The following is a 20,107-nucleotide window of genomic DNA, read 5'->3' as shown; positions in this document are numbered from 1 at the left end:
CACCTTTATTTAACCAGGTAGGCCAGTTGAGAACAAGTTCTCATTTACAACTGCGACCTGGCCAAGATCAAGCAAAGCAGTGCTACACAAACACAGAGTTACACATGGAATAAACAAACGTACAGTCAATAACACAATAGAAAAGGTCTATATACAGTGTGTGCAAATGGTGTATCACATTGGGTGAGGCAGGTTGCCGGAAGGTATATTTAATTTAAAACATGGAAAAAGAGATGATATATTTCACAAAGAAAGACAGGGAAAAAAATGTACACGGGAGAACGACAAACAACATCTGCACTGCTACGCCATTTTAGGTGAAGCATGGTGGTGGTAGCATCATGCTATTGGGCTGTTTTTCAGCATCAGGGACTGGGAGACTAGTCAGGATTGAGGGAAAGATGAACGGAGCTAAGTACAGAGAGATCCTTGATAAAAACCTGCTCCAGAGTGCTCAGAACCTCAGACTGGGGCAAAGGTTCACCTTCCAACAGAACAACAACCCTAAGCACACAGCCAAGACAACGCAGAAGTGGCTTCGGGACAAGTCTCTGAATGTCTTTGATTGGCCCAGCCAGAGCCCGATAGAACATCTCTGGAGAGACCTCAAAATAGCTGTGCAGCGATGCTCCCTATCCAGCCTGACAGAGCCTCAGAGGATCTGCAGAGAAGAATGGGAGAAATTCCCCAAATACAGGTGCCAAGCTTGTAGCGTCATACCCAAGAAGACTAGAGGCTGTAATCGCTGCCAAAGGTGCTTCAACAAAGTACTGATTAAAGGGTCTGAATACTTATGTAAATGTAATATTTGAAATAAATTAACAAACATTCCTAAAACCCTGTTTTTGCTTTGTCATTATGGGGTATTGTGTGCCGATTGATGAGGACATCAATTTAAACAATTTTAGATTAAGGTTGTAACGTAACAAAATGTGGAAAAGGTCAAGGGGTCTGAATACTTTCCGAATGCACTGTAGTTTTTGATCATGTTGTTTTGGCCAGTTCTTCCGAACTGTCAGGCTACAATGTATGAGAGGGAAGCAGAAAGGAGAAGTGTGTGTGTACATTAGCAGGGATAGGTTTTTTCTTTAGGGAACTAGAAATACTGATGAGTAGGGAGGTTAAAATAAGCAATATGTACTGTACAGTAAACTTTTATGTAAAATGTACTTGCAAAAAAGAGAAGAAAACATGCAAAACTTTGCAGACATGAGTAAATCTTCCCAATGAGAGGTATCCTACCCTTACCCGTGTGATTTGGAGCTATATTTAAGATAATCATGACATCTAAAAGACAACCAGGTTCTAAAAAGCCTACGTTTAATATGAAATAGAATAATATGACAAGACTAAATATCTTTATTTTGTCTGAATTTCATTTAGACTAAAAATAGGAGCATATCAGCAGCTTTGACAAAATACAAAAGAACTAGACAAAAGAAAGCAGTCATCAAAAACCATTTCTAAATGGTTTATGGAGCGACAGTACAAAACGAAGCCTTTTTAAATCAGAGTTTTACATCATTGTCATTATTACATCAACATCACTAAATATTTCTCCAGTATATCATTTCAAACTGTATGTACATCATCTTATGTCTAGCAATAATAGTCTTATACATCTCAAAATACACCCTAGGCCTAGATAAAGAGAGCGCAGAGAGAGAAGATATCAGAAAAAGAAGAACTGGAGAATGAAATTGTCTTGTGGTGACTTTCTCTTTGTACCAGAAACTGGAAATGTTTGGGGATGAGGCCAAACCCTCATAATTTATTCAACATGGCAAAGGATTCAACAGCATGCTACAGTAGACAACCCATAATAAGTGTAGCTCCATAACACGGTACATACTGGCCTCTCAACAATATAAATGAAGCAGACATTCTGACTTTAATGGGAAATATTGACACCCCAAATAGTTACTAGCCTCTCTGGATAATGTCTTGCCTACATGAATAGGGCCTAGCTCTCTCACACATAGTATATGTTGAGGGAGGGGTCAGCATAGACTGAGGCTGGGACTCCACTAAGATAAAGCATTCCTTTCTCTAGCAGACAGAATGTGTAGGCTACAAACATAATGTGTGACCATGATCGGCCTGTGTTTGATAGATAAGGGTGTGTGTGTCTATAAATTGACCAAATATAATAGACTCCTTGCTGCTCTCTGGTGGCAGGACTGAGCATGGAGCAGCAGTGACTCACTATGACTTTACTGTATAATGGCAGCCTGTCCGTATGACTCACTACAATAACCTCAAAGCTAAACTATGTATAACGCAATACCTTTGCTCTGTAAGCACTTAATGTCCACTTCTGTGTAATGGAAACGTCTATACGACACTAAAAGTGAGTCTAAAATTGACCCACACTTCATTACAAAGCTCAATCTTTTGTTGTTGTTTTTTTGCATCCAGTTACACTTTTTTTGCCTGAGATTGTCTAACTGGAATTGTAAGCATTTAAAAATAGCATTTACCTATATTCCTGCGGTGTCTACGTACTCTGATCGCACAGATATCACTAAAGGCGTTTTTCCTAACATACATTAGAGGCCAGGAGAGGTCGGTTGGCAGAATGAGCCTTGCTGGATTAGAGCATGGCCTAATCCCCACCATACGAATAATGCCCCAATTACAACAGTATAATCCAGACTACCACGCTGCTCGATTGCCCTCACCCTGCCTGTCTGCTACACACTGGAGCAGGTCTCTCTTCATCTGTAATCTGATCAAGTGCTGTCCAACCAAGCACTATCCCTGCCCTCCCCTCACATCCCCCATCCATCCCATGTCCCTAGTGAATCAATGACAACACCACCATTCTCCAGTCCACAGAGCTGGTTCTGCCCTAAACCACCCCCTCACACCGCCCATTTAAAACCCACTGTAAACATGGCCACCACAGAGATCTGAGAATGGCCTGGTCTTAAAACTAAAAACCAATAAGCCAAATCAAATGCCACACATAGCTAGAGTACTCTAATATCAATCTGGTATGGGCTGTCTTCTTCAGGGGATGTTAGCTAATAAGCACACACATTTTTTTAACCATACAATCCAGTTTATCCAAACCCCAAATAAAATCTCTAATAAGTGTACAATTCTGTCTCAGAAAATCCTCAAATTCCTATAAAAGTTTTTTTTCTAGACAATAGTTTCAACCAAAATGTACCTCAGCATGTTCCCACTAAGTGTGTGCTCTATCAATAGTTCCTGTATAGTCCTGATTTTGTGCAAATAGTATGTGTGTAGTAGAGCATATTAAAATGGACCAGGCTAAGTCACATGGTCCTGTATTGACGTACCAACCCCTAACACACCTTACATCCCCTGCCAATCCTCCATAAGACATGTACTACATGAGGAAGACCAGGGGGTAGTACCTTACCGCAACAGTCAGTAAAGAGGTGATTGGCTGGGATTGGTGTGTGTTAACTTAGAACTCATCGTCCGAGCTGAGCAGCAGAGTCTTCTCATTGTCGCGGGTGCTGATGGTGCTGTGTGTGCGGGACACAGGCGGGGCAGAGTGACCCTGTTCCAGGGTGGACTGCTGGGTGTACTGCTGGTAGGCCGGGGAGAAGTTATGGATAGCATCCTGGACCATGTCTCCAGGGTTCATTGTCTCCTTCAGGCTGCTGGAGATGCTCTTCATGGGGGCACAGCGACCTGGGAGAAGGGGGGTGGAGGAAAGGACAATATATAAAATATTTTTAAAAGGTAAAGTAAGAGTTGTGTAGTAATTGTGAATAATGTGAAACCTAAACAGTGGAAAATCACTTTTGTAAGCTTGCTACAGTGAATGTAAAAACAGCAACAATAACAACCACTGATTTCACAGAAAGCAACATTTCATTCAAAGTAAGACAAAAAAGGAGCACAGCATTGAACATAGGATTGTAAAAAGTAGAAAGAACCATAAAGATGGTGTTGAAACAAATCAGTGGTAGACCTACCATACTCTCCATATATAGGAACTGGGCCTTGATAACGCAGCATGGGGAAAGAGAAAGACAAAAGGGACAAGGATATGGAAGGAAGAATAAGACAGACAAAATGACCCAGAGAATACGAAGAGGGATGACCAATGAACCAAGGAGGGAGTTTTTTAAAAGAACGAGGAAAAGGAGGTATTCCAAAAAACAAAGATGAATGGGAGGAGATAAAGGAAATAAAGATTTGAAAAAGCGCCACAACATAGGAAGTACAGGGGTACGGCGAGGAGGAGGACAAAGTGGGAAATGTATGTTGACAAGGGAATAGAGGGAAAGGGAGTGTGAGTCAGTGCAAAGAGAAGACGTGATCATATTATCTAGAGAAGTTCTGCAAAGATACTATACCATATGAGTACCATGAGCTGGACCAATGTCGAGTAGGTCCAGTTAAATAAAGGTTCAATTAAATATTTTTATTAAATTTGTCACCACAGTATATAATACAGCTAAAACTCAGTCTCCTTACCCTGAGAGAGAGAGTCCAGCCTCTTGTCCATGTAGACCTTGTATGTGAAGGCATGACGCAGGGCCAGGGAGGCAAAGAACATCTCGATACAGACGATGAAGTTCTGGTAACCGGCGGCAACCGTTCCCTCTCCCACTGACACCTCGGGTGAGTTGATTTTGGGGATGGCCCCACACTTCTCTAGAATGGCCAGCAACATGCCTGATGGTAAATAAACATATGTGGAGAATGACTACAGTACTATAGTATAATGATATTGACTTGGCATGTAATATGATATGAATGACATTACTCATATTCAAATTGCCTACAGTGCTTCAATGACCTAAAAATGTATATCTGTATTTAGATGTTTAGTGTGTGTGTGTTTAGTTGTGCTTCTCACCCTGCCAGAAAGAGAGGAATATGACAGATTTGACCATGAAGAATTTGAGCAAGGGTCTGTAGGGGCTGAGCAGATCTCGGGTGGAGAAATAGAAGAGGAAGAGGGCGTAGAGAGACAGGCTGACTGAGATGTTGTAGACGATGGACACATACAAGTACCCACTATTCACACTAGGAGGACAGACAGGGACAAGACTGTTGATTAGATTTGAGAGTAAACCAACATTAGGACAAATCTGTATCACTGGATTTGCGACCATCTACACAGAAGCACCGCATCTTTTTGGTAATCAAAGTCTTTTAATAAAAAAAGAGATGTATACATCTTATAACATTTTTTTGTATGAGATATTCAACGATTGCATAACAAGAAGCAGTGGCTTACTTGAAGTCTCCATCACGGTACTTTCCAAAGGCCTGCAGGATGACTGTGACCACGGCCATGAGGGGTTTGATCACACAGAACTGTAGCGTGGCCTGCTTACAGAACCGCAGGAACCCAATGGAGTAACTCCTCCCCCAGAGACAGCACGTACCATACATACAACTGGACCTGGAGACGCAGGAAAACGCTTGTTAAATACATGTTGAACACACACACACAAATAGACTACACACACAGAGTGGAAGAAGAGACTCACTCGATAGGTTTTCCTCTGATCTCAGCCATTATGGCGCTCTCTCCTCCCAGGTACTCATAACACAGGCTCAGGAAGTTATAGATGACAAACGCTGCACAGGAGAGACACACACACAGTCAATAAAGGACTGTTTAAGAAGTCAACTCCTCAGACATATGTTTTACATCTAAATATTGTGTACAGTATATTAACTACCTAATATGGACATGGAAAAAGATCTAAAACCCAGCACTCTTCCATTACCCCAAGAGACAAGATAAGCCAATGACTGTCATATCAAAGGCAATGGGAAAAAAGGCAACAAACATCAGACCACCCAGCCACTCGTTGACTTCCTGTGCTGAGTTGTCACAGACCCAAGGGAGGCCTCTACTTCCTGCCCACAGGAGATGTGTTGTTCTAACTGGTTGATCAGACCAGAGACTCATAGAATTACACTAAACAAAAAATTATAAAAACACAACATTAAACAATTTGACTGAGTTACAGATCATATAAGGAAATCAGTCAATTAAAATAAATTCATTAGGCCCAAATCTATGGATTTCACATGACTGTGCAGGGGCGTGAGGCCAGTTGGACGTGGCTTATGGTAGAGAAATTAACATTACATTTTCTGGCAACAGCCCTGGTGGACATTCCTACAGTCAGCACGCCAATTGCACGCTCCCTCAAAACTTGAGACATCTGTGGCATTGTGTTGTGTGACAACTGCACATTTTTTAAAGTGCCCTTTTATTGTCCCCAGCACCTGTGTAATAATCATGCTGTTTAATCAGCTTGTTGATATGCCACACCTGTCAGGTGGATGGATTGTCATGGAAAAGGAAAGTTGCTCACTAACAGGGATGTAAACACATTGGTCCTCAAAATTTGAGAGAAATAAGCTTTTTGTGCGTATGGGAAATTTCTGGGATCTTTTATTTCAGCTCATAAAAAATGGGAGCAACACTTTACATGTTGCGTTTATATTTTTGTTCAGTATAATCAAGATACTAAAGCTTATAGGATCTCTGTGCATACTGCACAGACCCACTGAGCTATAAATCATCTGAGTGGCCTGCCAGCACTACTAGCAATGGCATTGACCCATCCATATGATATAACCAGTGACTGAGAAGCAGTGTCTGCCCTCCTTGGGGAGTGATAAATGTCATGTCTTTAGACCAGTCATACTAGAGCAGGTGGCAGTGACTTTGCAGTCTGTGTTCCGGATGTGCACGTTCTGTTCTACGCAGTGTGTGTGTGTGTCTGCAGTGTGACTGATGGGCTGTGTCAGGTCAATAAAGCAGGAAGGGATTACCAACTCTCACTACACCAGGGGCTCTATGAAACTGTATAGTCACACAGTGTATTCGCACGCACGCACGCACACCCCCCACACCAACTCGCTTTATTCTTAAGGAACAACAATAAAAGTAAACACATATGGATGTGCTTTATTCTCACCTTTGACAGACATCCTACAGTATGCATCCAATAGCATCTCTGTGGCCTACAGTACCAAGCAAAGGTTTGGACACACCAACTCATTATTCCAGGGTTTTTCTTTATTTGTACTTTTTTCTACATTGTAGAATAATAGTGATGACATCAAAACTACAAAATAACACCTATGGAATCATGTAGTAACCAACTAAAAAAAGTGTTAAACAAATCAAGATATATTTCATATTTGAGATTCTTCAAAAAGTAGCCACCCTTTGCCTTGATGACAGCTTTGCACACTCTTGGTATTCTCTCAACCAGCGTCACCTGGAATGCTTTCCCAACAGCCTTGAAGGAGTTCCCACATGTGCTGAGCACTTGGCTGCTTTTCCTTCACTCTGCGGTCAAACTCATCCCAAACCATCTCAATTGGGTTGAGGTTGGGTGATTGTGGAGGCCAGGTCATCTGATGCAGCACTCAATCACACTTCTTCTTGGTCAAATAGCCCTTACACAGCCTGGAGGTGTGTTGGGTCATTGTCCTGTTGAAAAAAAAATGATGTCCCACTAAGCCCAAACCAGATGGGATGGCATATCGCTGCAGAATGCTGTGGTAGCCATGCTGGTTAAGTGTGCCTTGAATAAAAATAAATCACAGACAGTGTCACCAGCAAAGCACCCCCACACCACCTCCTCCATGCTTCACTCTGGGAACCACAAATGCAGAGATCATCCGTTCACCTACTCTGCATCTCACAAAGACATGGCAGTTGGAAACAAAACATCTCTCATTTGGACTCATCAGACCAAAGGACATATTTCTACCAGTCTAATGTCCATTGCTAAGCAAGTCTCTTCTTCTTATTGCGGTCCTTTAGTAGTGGTTTCTTTGCAGCAATATGACCATGAAGGCCTGATTCAAGCAGTCTCCTCTGAACAGTTGATGTTGAGGTGTGTCTGTTACTTGAACCCTGAAGCATTTACTTGGGCCACAATTTCTGAGGCTGGTAACTCTAAATGAACTTATCCTCTGCAGCAGGGGTAACTCTGGGTCTTCCTTTCCTGTGGCTGTCTTCATGAGAGACAGTTTCATCATAGCGCTTGATGGTTTTTGCGACTGCACTTGAAGAAACTTTAAAAATTCTTGAAATTATCCATATTGTCTGACCTTCATGTCTTAAAGTAATGATGGCCCGTCGTTTCTCTGCTTATTTGAGCTGTTCTTGCCATAATATGGACTTGGTATTTTACCAAATAGGGCTATCTTCTGTATACCACCCCTACCTTGTCACAACACAACCGATTGGCTGAAATGATTTAAGATGGAAAGAAATTCCATAAATTAACTTTTAACAAGGCACACCTGTTAATCGAAATGCATTCCAATTGACTACCTCATGAATTTGGTTGAGAGAATGCCAAGAGAGTGCAAAGCTGTCATCAAGGCAAAGGGTGGCTACTTCGAGGAATCTCAAATCTAAAATATATTTTGATTTGTTTAAAACTTTGATTTCATACGTGTTATATCATAGTTTTGTTGTCTTCACTATTATTCTACAATGTAGAATATAGTAAAAATAAAGAAAAACCCTGGAATGAGTAGGTGTGTCCAGACGTTTGACTGCTACTGTATGTGTCTGTCTGTATTGCATCAATGTGACTAGTATGACTGAGATGAGGAAAGGTCCAACCCTGAGGCACTCACTGTATGACTAATACACGATACACCATTATACTCTCTATTAAACCCTGAAGGGGGATTCTAAAGTTCTCATTCCCTGCTCAGCAGTTCTGTGAGAGTGTGTGTCGTGTGTGTATTGAACCAGTAAGCGAGTGTGTTGGTGTATAACATATGGGAGGGTATGTGCCAGAGTGGATGTTGGTGATTTGTAACGTTAAGTGAGGGTGTGTGTGACTGTGTAGTGAGTGATGGTACTTGCATGAGAATGTATGGGAGTGTGTGTTACAGTGTACAGCTCTATATTTAGCATGTACACCCAGGGGAACAGAGCTGCTGTGAGATCCCATTTGCCAAACACACCTTCTTCTCTGCAGCAGAAGCACTGGCATCAGATATTCTGTCATCTCTCTCCATCACTCGCACCCTGTCTCTCACCCGCTTTCTCACTCTCATCATCACCCTCACTCTCTGTTTGTCTCTGCAGCACAGCTCTACTAACACATGCACAGACAGACAGAACCATAGACATTAAGGAACAGAACCGACCTGGGGTGACACCCCATCACACACTAGACCAGACTAGCCCACACAGACTGCCAGACCAAATTCATAGATAACAGAGTACCAGTATCTAGAAGTTAAAAGGTATTTTACAAGTACATTAGGCCTTTATAAAATGTGTGATATTCACCATTGTATCCCTTGTGACTATGAATATTGCATAAGCCATATCAGATAAACAGCTGACTCTGTCTTCTGTTCTCTGTGTGTGTACCAGCATGTTTGGGTGAGACCTCATCATTAGGGCTGCCTTGTGCAGTGAACACGGTTGCTATGCAACAGGTTCTTCCTACCCAGAAATCTGGCCAGGCCCCAGAACAACAAGAGGCAGCACAGAGGCAGATCAGCAGTTAGCCATCTGTCCATGGAGCCGCACCATGACTCCCACACACTGGTAAACAACACGCACGCACACGTGCACACACACCCTTGTGGATTAGATAAACAGCCACATGTGGACATTGGAGGCCAAAGACAGCCTGCCCAGGGAGCAAAACTGATTGAAAAGACATCTTTTCAACCAGTTTGGCTCACTGGGTGAGGAAGTATCACAACAAAGCTGATCGGCATGGTAAAGCCATTCATTTCTGTTCAACTCATGTGTAGTCTCTTACCCTCGTAGCAGTCCCGGACGGTGTCAAAGTAGACGTAGTACTCCTCGTTAGTGAAGAAGAGGAGGCTGAGCCAGGAGTCAAAAGCATAGATGGGCACGATGAAGAGAATCCGCACGATGTGTCTCTGCTCATTAGGAGAACTGTAGTACCGCAGGTGCATGTAGATCTGAGAGGGCAAGAGAGAAGCAAAGATGGATGGAAAGGAGGTTATATATATATATAAATGAGAGAGAAACAAATAGAGGGGGATAGAGTTTAATGTTTACATCAATTTCTATTGTCCCATTTTACAAGACACAAAAGCAGCATTGCATACTTTCTAAACCTGTTACTAATTAACATCCTGCCTCTGAGGGAGACAGAAATGGGAGTGAGAGCAGTGGGAATTCATAGAAGAACACAGTGATGCCTACACCACAGAGATCCTATTCAATTAGAGGGACTAGGTCATAAACCCTCCAACGTTCCAAAATGGGGCAAAATGGCAGCCATCTTGGTCAGGGAGAAATTCAAAATGAGTCTAATTGGAATGAATGACAGTAGTGGCATAGGTGATGCTTTTCCTGCTTTTACTTATGCAGGAAAACTAAAGTATGTGATGCATCTGAAAATGTTTAATGGAATTATATTCAACCTAAAATATTGTCATACACAGAGTGTAGAAAACACTAGAAACACCTGCTCTTTCCATGACACAGGTGAATCCAGGTGAAAGCTATGATCCCTTATCTATGTCACTTGTTAAATCCACAGGCTGGATGAAGGGGAGGAGACAGGTTAAAGTAGGCGTTTTAAGCCTTAAGACAATTGAGACATGGATTGTGTATGTGTGCCATTCAGAGGGTGAATGGGTAACACAACATTTAAGTGCCTCTGAACAGATTATGGTAGTAGTTGCCAGGCGCACCGGTTTGAGTGTGTCAAGAACTGCAACGCTGCTGGGTTTTTCACGCTCAACAGTTTCCCATGTGTATCAAGAATGGTCCACCACCCAAAGAACATCCAGACAACTTGACAACTGTGGGAAGCATTGGAGTCAACATGGGCCAGCTCCCCTGTGGAACGCTTTCAACACCTTGTAGAGTCCATGCCCCGACTAATGGAGGCTGTTCTGAGGGCAAAAGGGAGTGCAACTCAATATTAGGAAGGTGTCCCTAATGTTTTGTACACTAAGTGTAAAATTATAAATACAGGTTTTATACATATTTTCTGTATAAATAGCCTCTAAAATATATGTAAACAGACCATAATTGTCTCAAATTTTGTTTTCTTGGAAAGCTGTGAGTGCTATTATACACTGCTCAAAAAAATAAAGGGAACACTTAAACACAATGTAACTCCAAGTCAATCACACTTCTGTGAAATCAAACTGTCCACTTAGGAAGCAACACTGATTGACAATGCATTTCACATGCTGTTGTGCAAATGGAATAGACAACAGGTGGAAATTACAGGCATTTAGCAAGACACCCCCAATAAAGGAGTGGTTCTGCAGGTGGTGACCACAGACCACTTCTCAGTTCCTATGCTTCCTGGCTGATGTTTTGGTCACTTTTGAATGCTGGCGGTGCTTTCACTCTAGTGGTAGCATGAGACGGAGTCTACAACCCAAACAAGTGGCTCAGGTAGTGCAGCTCATCCAGGATGGCACATCAATGCGAGCTGTGGCAAGAAGGTTTGCTGTGTCTGTCAGCGTAGTGTCCAGAGCATGGAGGCGCTACCAGGAGACAGGCCAGTACATCAGGAGACGTGGAGGAGGCCGTAGGAGGGCAACAACCCAGCAGCAGGACCGCTACCTCCGCCTTTGTGCAAGGAGGAGCAGGAGGAGCACTGCCAGAGCCCTGCAAAATGACCTCCAGCAGGCCACAAATGTGCATGTGTCTGCTCAAACGGTCAGAAACAGACTCCATGAGGGTGGTATGAGGGCCCGACGTCCACAGGTGGGGGTTGTGCTTACAGCCCAACACCGTGCAGGACGTTTGGCATTTGCCAGAGAACACCAAGATTGGCAAATTCGCCACTGGCGCCCTGTGCTCTTCACAGATGAAAGCAGGTTCACACTGAGCACATGTGACAGACGTGACAGAGTCTGGAGACGCCGTGGAGAACGTTCTGCTGCCTGCAATATCCTCCAGCATGACCGGTTTGGCGGTGGGTCAGTCATGGTGTGGGGTGGCATTTCTTTGGGGGGGCCGCACAGCCCTCCATGTGCTCGCCAGAGGTAGCCTGACTGCCATTAGGTACCGAGATGAGATCCTCAGACCCCTTGTGAGACCATATGCTGGCCCTGGGTTCCTCCGAATGCAAGACAATGCTAGACCTCATGTGGCTGGAGTGTGTCAGCAGTTCCTGCAAGAGGAAGGCATTGATGCTATGGACTGGCCCCCCTGTTCCCCAGACCTGAATCCAATTGAGCACATCTGGGACATCATGTCTCGCTCCATCCACCAACGCCACGTTGCACCACAGACTGTCCAGGAGTTGGCGGGTGCTTTAGTCCAGGTCTGGGAGGAGATCCCTCAGGAGACCATCCGCCACCTCATCAGGAGCATGCCCGGGCGTTGTAGGAAGGTCATACAGGCACGTGGAGGCCACACACACTACTGAGCCTCATTTTGACTTGTTTTAAGGACATTACATCAAAGTTGGATCAGCTTGTAGTGTGGTTTTCCACTTTAATTTGAGTGTGACTCCAAATCCAGACCTTCATGGATTGATAAATTTGATTTCCATTTATCATTTTTGTGTGATTTTGTTGTCAGCACATTCAACTATTTAAAGAAAAAAGTATTTAAAAAGAATATTTCATTCATTCAGATCTAGGATGTGTTATTTTAGTGTTCCCTTTATTTTTTTGAGAAGTGTATGATACAATGTCAATACTTTTTTGAGCCAGGCTATGGCTGTGGATTGACAGGATTGTTTGAATGGAATGTTGGCATATTGGCAGTTCATTAAAAAAATATATGGAATCATTCCTCTAAAACGGTCTGGCTAGCTAACAGACATATAGTGCAGCTAAATTCTTCGCATTCATTGTTTTACACAATATCTTATCACAACACTGGCAGACCATGGTCGGCCAACTCCCTGACCAACATGGCTGATCTTTGGACCGCCATAAAAAAGGTTCATGTTCATTCTAGCATTCAAATTCCTAATTATATGGTCTACACACCATCCTTGGCATCTTTTCAGTTTAGCCCCCTTTTCTCTACCCAAACAAAGAAGTCACCAGACATTCTCATTTCAGACAGTAGGACAGGGATTACCTTGCACAAGGTCGGTGTAGTTGTGTGGTGGTTTTTCAGTTAAACAAACAGGGATTGTGTGTTGTTGCTAGGCAACTTATGCTCTCTGACTGAGCAGATGCATCTATTCCTCCAGAATCACCCCAGGTGGAACCTCTGGTTAAATAAGCTCCTCACACTGTAGGGCCTACAGGGGAAGACAACACCTAGACCCCCGAGCCTGGGCATACCATTTGGAGATTCAATAGAAACTCTAAATGGTGTTCAGTTTTATTGGAATGAGTGTGTTTTGAGATGTGGGGAAGTGTGCATCTGTGTGTGCGTGTGTAATGTGTATTTTATTACCTGGTGACAGGTGAAGAGCAGGGCAGTCCAGACGAAGAAGCCCGACACGGCCTGGGCAGCGGGGGTCATCAGGAAGGTGGGCTGGTCCAGGGTCAGCAGAGGGGTCTCTGGGAACCAGGAGATGTTGGGGCCCGGGGAGTCCATGGTGGGAGGGGGACCAGGGGCCCCACCCAGGGGGTATTCCTCTCCAACACCAACACCTAGTCGTTCAGACAGGGGCACGTCACGCCTCCACAGACGACTCATCTGGAGAAAAGGGTACAGAGAGAAAACATATCCTTTATGTCCACATTAATGATACCGTGCATAAACAGTGCAGACATTCAGTCTGATACTTTCCAGAGCATTATTGGAGATACTGTAACCATCAACCACAGCTATCGATAATGTAATTTATGTTGATGAGAGCATCTGATAAAGGAAGAGCAGAGACAATGAGTCAGGTGTGTTGTACTGTTTACTGAATAGAGTGAGGGAATCAATAGATTCCAGAGTGGGAGGGGGAGATAACTGTATAATCTCTGATAGTCAAACCAATGTTTCCCCCTCCTAGGCTACTAACTGTATAGACAGCAGTGGCATGTGCTCATGGATGCCAAGGAATATTGACCCCCCCAAAAAGAATTAAAGAATACATTATTTTGTCTCTCTGTTTAATCATTTTCCTTCAATTTGCAAGAGAATGAATGTTTCTCACAGGACAAAGCAGCTGAGCAAGTGAAACAGTGCCCCTCTGTCTCTCTACGTGTAGGCCATCTATCTGATGCGGTCTGGTCCTAACGAGTATGACATTGTTGCCGCCTGTACCATTAAAAGCAAGGGAAGCCAGCAAGCATCTGACCTCCCTTGACAAAAAAAGTAGAACATTTCAAATCCCATTAGGAGCATACGTCATTGATAGAAAAATGTTATTGTTGCATCTCGTTGTGTTGTCCTCTGGCGGCAAGCTAGCTAAAATTGGCCCTTTCCTAAATTAGCCATGGATGGAGATAGGAATTTGGACTTGGGGTTTTACTTAATTCTCCGTACTGACCAATGACTATAATGGCAATTCTGATCCAACCATGTCATACATTGTTGTGCCCCTGGCCTAAGAGGATGGAAGTTCAATATGTAGATAAATGATGAATGTTAACTAGCTAACGTTGCCCATGAATGGAAGTTAAGCTAGCTTGCAAGCATTTTAGCCAGGTAGCCTAGGACAACACTGTCATACAGTGTGTACTATATGACAGTGATAAACCATTGTCAACATGAAAGAGAGGATGGCATTGGCATTTCTCTACACGTATGGTGAGTCAACATGTTTTTCTACTTGCATGAACGCGAACGCGCGCGCGCACACACACACACACACACACACACACACACACAGAGAGAAATCAGAACCATGGACAACCACATAAATTGAAGTCGGAAGTTTACATAAACGAGTTAATGACTCCAACCTAAGTGTTTTAACCACTCCACACATTTTTTGTTGACAAACTATAGTTTTGGCAAGTCGGTTAGGACATCCACTTTGTGCATGACACAAGTAATTTTTCCAACAATTGTTTAGACAGATTATTTCACTTATAATTCACAGTATCACAATTCCAGTGGGTCAGAAGTTTATATACACTAAGTTGACTGTGCCTTTAAACAGCTTCCAGAAATTCCAGAAAATGTCATGGCTTTAGAAGCTTCTGATAGGTAAATTGACATCATTTGAGTCATTTGGAGGTGTACCTGTGGATGTATTTCAAGCCCCACCTTCAAACTCAGTGCCTCTTTGCTTGACATCATGGGAAAATCAAAAGAAATCAGCAAAGACCTCCACAAGTCTGGTTCATCCTTGGGAGCAATTTCCAAACGCCTGAAGGTAACACGTTCATCTGTACAAACAATAGTACACAAGTATAAACACCATGGGACCACGTGGCCGTTCTACCGCTCAGGAAGGAGACGCGTTCTGTCTCCTAGAGATTCATGTATTTCAGTACGAAAATGCAAATCAATCACAGAACAGCAGCAAATGACCTTGTGAAAATGCTGGAGGAAACAGGTACAAAAGTATATATATCCACAGTAAAATGAGTCTATCGACATAACATGAAAGGCCGCTCAGCAAGGAAGAAGCCACTGCTCCAAAACCGCCATAAAAATAAAAAAAGACTACAGTTTGCAACTGCACATGGGGACAAATATCATACTTTTTGGAGAAATGTCCTCTGGTCTGATGAAACAAAAATAGAACTGTTTGGCCATAATGACCATCATTATGTTTGGAGGAAGAAGGGGGAGGCTGCAAGCCGAAGAACATCATCCCAACCATGAAGCACAGGGGTGGCAGCATCATGTTGTGGGGGTGCTTTGCTGCAGGAGGGACTGGTGCACTAAACAAAATAGATGGCATCACGAGGAAAGAAAAGTATGTGGATATATTGAAGCAACATCTCAAGACATCAGTCAGGAAGTAAAACCTTGGTCACAAATGGGTCTTCCAAATGGACAATGACCCCAAGCATACTTCCAAAGTTGTGGCAAAATGGCTTAAGGACAACAAAGTCAAGGTATTGGAGTGGCCATCAAAGCCCTGACCTCAATCCTATAGAAAATTTGTGGGCAGAACTGAAAAAGCGTGTGCGAGCAAGGAGGCCTACAAACCTGAGTCAGTTACACCAGCTCTGTCAGGAGAAATGGGCCAAAATTCACCCAACTTATTGCGGGAAGCTTGTGGAAGGCTACCTGAAACATTTGACCCAAGTTAAACAATTTAAAGGCAATGCTACCAAATACTAATTGAGTGTATGTAAACTTCTGACCCACTGAGAATGTGATGAAATAAATAACATCAGAAATAAATCAATCATTCTCTCTACTATTATTCCAAATCAAATTTTATTTGTCACATACACATGGTTAGCAGATGTTAATGCGAGTGTAGCGAAATGCTTGTGCTTCTAGTTCCGACAATGCAGTAATAACCAACAAGTAATCTAACTAACAATTCCAAAACTACTGTCTTATACACAGTGTAAGGGGATAAAGAATATGTACATAAGGATATATGAATGAGTGATGGTACAGAGCAGCATAGGCAAGATACAGTAGATGGTATCGAGTACAGTATATACATATGAGATGAGTATGTAAACAAAGTGGCATAGTTAAAGTGGCTAGTGATACATGTATTACATAAGGATGCAGTCGATGATATAGAGTACAGTATATACGTATGCATATGAGATGAATAATGTAGGGTAAGTAACATTATATAAAGTGGCTAGTGATATATTTACATCATTTCCCATCAATTCCCATTATTAAAGTGGCTGGAGTTGAGTCAGTGTCAGTGTGTTGGCAGCAGCCACTCAATGTTAGTGGTGGCTGTTTAACAGTCTGATGGCCTTGAGATAGAAGCTGTTTTTCAGTCTCTCGGTCCCAGCTTTGATGCACCTGTACTGACCTCGCCTTCTGGATGATAGCGGGGTGAACAGGCAGTGGCTCGGGTGGTTGATGTCCTTGATGATCTTTATGGCCTTCCTGTAGCATCGGGTGGTGTAGGTGTCCTGGAGGGCAGGTAGTTTGCCCCCGGTGATGCGTTGTGCAGACCTCACTACCCTCTGGAGAGCCTTACGGTTGTGGGCGGAGCAGTTGCAGTACCAGGCGGTGATACAGCCCGCCAGGATGTTCTCGATTGTGCATCTGTAGAAGTTTGTGAGTGCTTTTGGTGACAAGCCAAATTTCTTCAGCCTCCTGAGGTTGAAGAGGCGCTGCTGCACCTTCTTCACGATGCGGTCTGTGTGAGTGGACCAATTCAGTTTGTCTGTGATGTGTATGCCGAGGAACTTAAAACTTGCTACCCTCTCCACCACTGTTCCATCGATGTGGATAGGGGGGTGTTCCCTCTGCTGTTTCCTGAAGTCCACAATCATCTCCTTAGTTTTGTTGACGTTGAGTGTGAGGTTATTTTCCTGACACCACACTCCGAGGGCCCTCACCTCCTCCCTGTAGGCCGTCTCGTCGTTATTCTGACATTTCACATTCTTAAAATAAAGAGGTGATCCTAACTGACCTAAGACAATTAATTTTTACTTGGATTAAATGTCAGGAATTGTGATAAACGGAGTTTAAATGTATTTGGTTAAGGTGTATGTAAACTTCCGACTTCAACTGTATTTAGCTTACGTTGATTAGACTAAATCATTTTTGTGTATGTTTTAGTTGTCACTATATTAGATTAACCAGAGGTGATTTGATTATGTTGAAATTGTGCTGGAATAGTGATTGGTTTCCCTGGTGATTTTACCCACGCACAGCTACTGAGACAGGGCATTCCCTCCTGCCTAAAATAATTGAGTTTCTTTTGACAGTTTTGTGTTAAACAGGTTGATCTGAAAGCATGTATTGTATGTGCAATTTCACGATAAAAGAGTGCTGCTGATACTGATGCTTTTTGTACGTCAATGATTGCAAAGTAAACAAACCATTCAACTCTATACACAAGGCCTACTTTGAATCATTTCCACAGATGTATTTCTCTCTCCAAAAACACTTACTTGAAGAACAGTGCAGACACAAAGTGTGGTAACAGAATGACGGCACAAACTGTGCAAACTGTCATGCTGTCATGCTGTTACCAAACTTTGCATCTGCACTGTCCTTGAAGTAAATGTGTTTTTGTTTTCAAAAAATCTGACATTTTTTTAAGTTGTTCTTGTGCATAGAGCTGTACGGTTTGGTTAACTACATTATTTTTCTATGGAAGAGGGACCAAACACAAGGAAAAGCCAAAAATGGCATCTGTAAACATTTCTATTTAGTCATTATGAATCCCTATTTCAAACAGAATTTAGTATCAGATATCCTGCTGGCATGTTGTATCTGCCACGCGATAACTTCAATGCCAGTTGTTGCTGTCATTGACATTATCATCGAACAAAAATAAGAAATACTGTCCACTTCAAAGGCCACACACAATAACACACACAGTGAGACTAAAAATAGCCCGTTGTGACTCAAAGCCTTTCTCAAGCAAAATCAGAGACAGCAACAGTGGACAGCATGTTAAAGGACATGTCTAAACTGACCTATCATATCATGGCTTGGCTGCCAAACCGCAGAGCAAGTCATATTAACAGCAGCATGACAGACTGAGGCAGTATTATGTTGCTTCCACACACACAGGCATGCAAACACAGGTGTAATCCTGGGTCTCACTACACTAATGAAATTAAATGAATCCAATTACATTGATTATGAGACTGTGTGAGCGTTGGAGCTTGAGTCACATGAATGTCTATGAATGTGTATGTTTCTCTCTGTGTGTGATGGGGGTAATTTGTATTGGTTTGCAGAGAATCAGCAAATTAACATGTAGAATGGGGCTGGGTTGAATGCATCAACGGCAGACTGTAGGACAGACAGGGAGAGAGACACACATGACTGGAATGTGTGTGTGTTGGGGTTTGTGAGGAAGGTAATGATATTAAAAACGATCAAAAATGGTTAAATGCTTTCAATACATAATCCATAACAAATGCTACTAACTTCAATTACTTGTAAAACGATGAAATGAGATTAGGAAGATCGAGTGATTACCAGCAAACAGCAGCAACCATTCAAGCAAACTGGCAGAAAAACATTATTTGCAGTAGAAAAACATAGTAGCCACTAATGTAAGCAGAACTCGACACTGAATGTATGAATGACAGGGTCGTAAAACAGGCGCATACTGTATATAGACCGTCACTCTCACCTTTGCAGTCGATTGTCGATATGTAAACTTGAATCAAGATGACGTCTGTCTGAAGAATGGATTTGGAGAGAAAAAAACTGAAACATACGTTTATTCTAATTATATTTTAAAGGGTAGACAACTAGAAACGATTCTTATTTTAGACATAACTTTAATCTGATTTATTTGCATTCAAACGAGCAAGTAAAATAATTTTACCTTTCATCAATTGATGGTTTCTGAACAAACTTTAGTCGGCGAGTGCAGTTTTAAAGAAAGAAATGAGAGAAAAATGTATTTAATTCCACAAAACTGCGATCGTTACTTCGACATCCATGTTTATTTTCCAGTCCTGCTCGATTGGAAATCTTTCAATACTAACCAAGAGTTAAATCCGTTTTTAAAAATCTCAGTTTAAGGTTTGAATCTCATTTTAGTGTGCCTTGGTCATTTCTTCATTCCGTTATGAACAATACAGGTAAAATATCAGTTTTGTCCTGCTCTATAAACTCCGTCATTCCTTTCTCTCCTTTTTCCTACCTCGGCGTTTGTAACAGACCCTATCTTCTAGGATTAGCTACATTCGATCAACTCCGTTCGGTACTCTCCGTAGGTTCTCTCGAATGATATGTAGCCTGCTGTTTCCACCAATCACAGCCAATGAACACCGAGTACCAGGAAGTGGACAGAGTCGTGACAGAGATGAGTTTATAATGACGAGATGCTCATGTCTCCACCCTAACAATGGGAGTCGTTGTCCAAAAGGCTCGAAGGCAGGCTACACGTTTACTGTAGGTCCAGAATAAACCCATAGAAAAGCTTTGGGTTTATATTGGACAATTTTGGCGAGCAAAATCTCTCGTTTTGCTTCGTTCTCTCTAGTTGTGATTTGTGGCAATGCGCATGTCTAATTTGAGTCGAATCGCATTTACGGGCTGATCCTAGGTCAGTTTAGTTTTACATTATTTTCCATCCTAACAGCGAAGGTAAGAATTGAAAATGTATCTAAGAACTATCAA

At 42.5% G+C, this 20,107-nt stretch overlaps 1 protein-coding gene across 8 annotated transcripts; it reads right to left on the bottom strand.

Annotated features, from left to right (window-relative positions):
* Positions 1–1,303: 1,303 nt before the first annotated feature.
* Positions 1,304–19,719, bottom strand: LOC109870247 (transmembrane protein 184B-like). Of its 8 annotated transcripts, none has more exons than XM_031804539.1 (11): positions 19,471–19,719; positions 19,308–19,336; positions 19,110–19,186; positions 13,367–13,612; positions 9,771–9,936; positions 5,487–5,577; positions 5,231–5,398; positions 4,847–5,016; positions 4,462–4,662; positions 3,957–3,983; positions 1,342–3,669 (listed from the first exon to the last, which is right to left on the bottom strand). In XM_031804539.1, the coding sequence occupies exons 4-11, from the start codon at positions 13,610–13,612 to the stop codon at positions 3,440–3,442; spliced, it is 1,299 nt and encodes a 432-aa protein (XP_031660399.1). In that variant the 5' UTR covers positions 19,110–19,186; positions 19,308–19,336; positions 19,471–19,719; the 3' UTR covers positions 1,342–3,439. The 8 variants fall into 8 exon arrangements, with proteins under 8 accessions (XP_020316251.1, XP_020316250.1, XP_020316255.1 ...); XM_031804537.1 differs by having other exon boundaries at positions 19,110–19,158; XM_031804538.1 differs by having other exon boundaries at positions 19,110–19,158; positions 19,629–19,709.
* Positions 19,720–20,107: the final 388 nt, after the last annotated feature.

The sequence above is a fragment of the Oncorhynchus kisutch genome, linkage group LG25 (assembly GCF_002021735.2).
Source record: "Oncorhynchus kisutch isolate 150728-3 linkage group LG25, Okis_V2, whole genome shotgun sequence".
In the NCBI taxonomy this organism is placed as follows: domain Eukaryota; kingdom Metazoa; phylum Chordata; class Actinopteri; order Salmoniformes; family Salmonidae; genus Oncorhynchus; species Oncorhynchus kisutch.
This window is presented reverse-complemented; position numbering and strand designations above follow the sequence as displayed.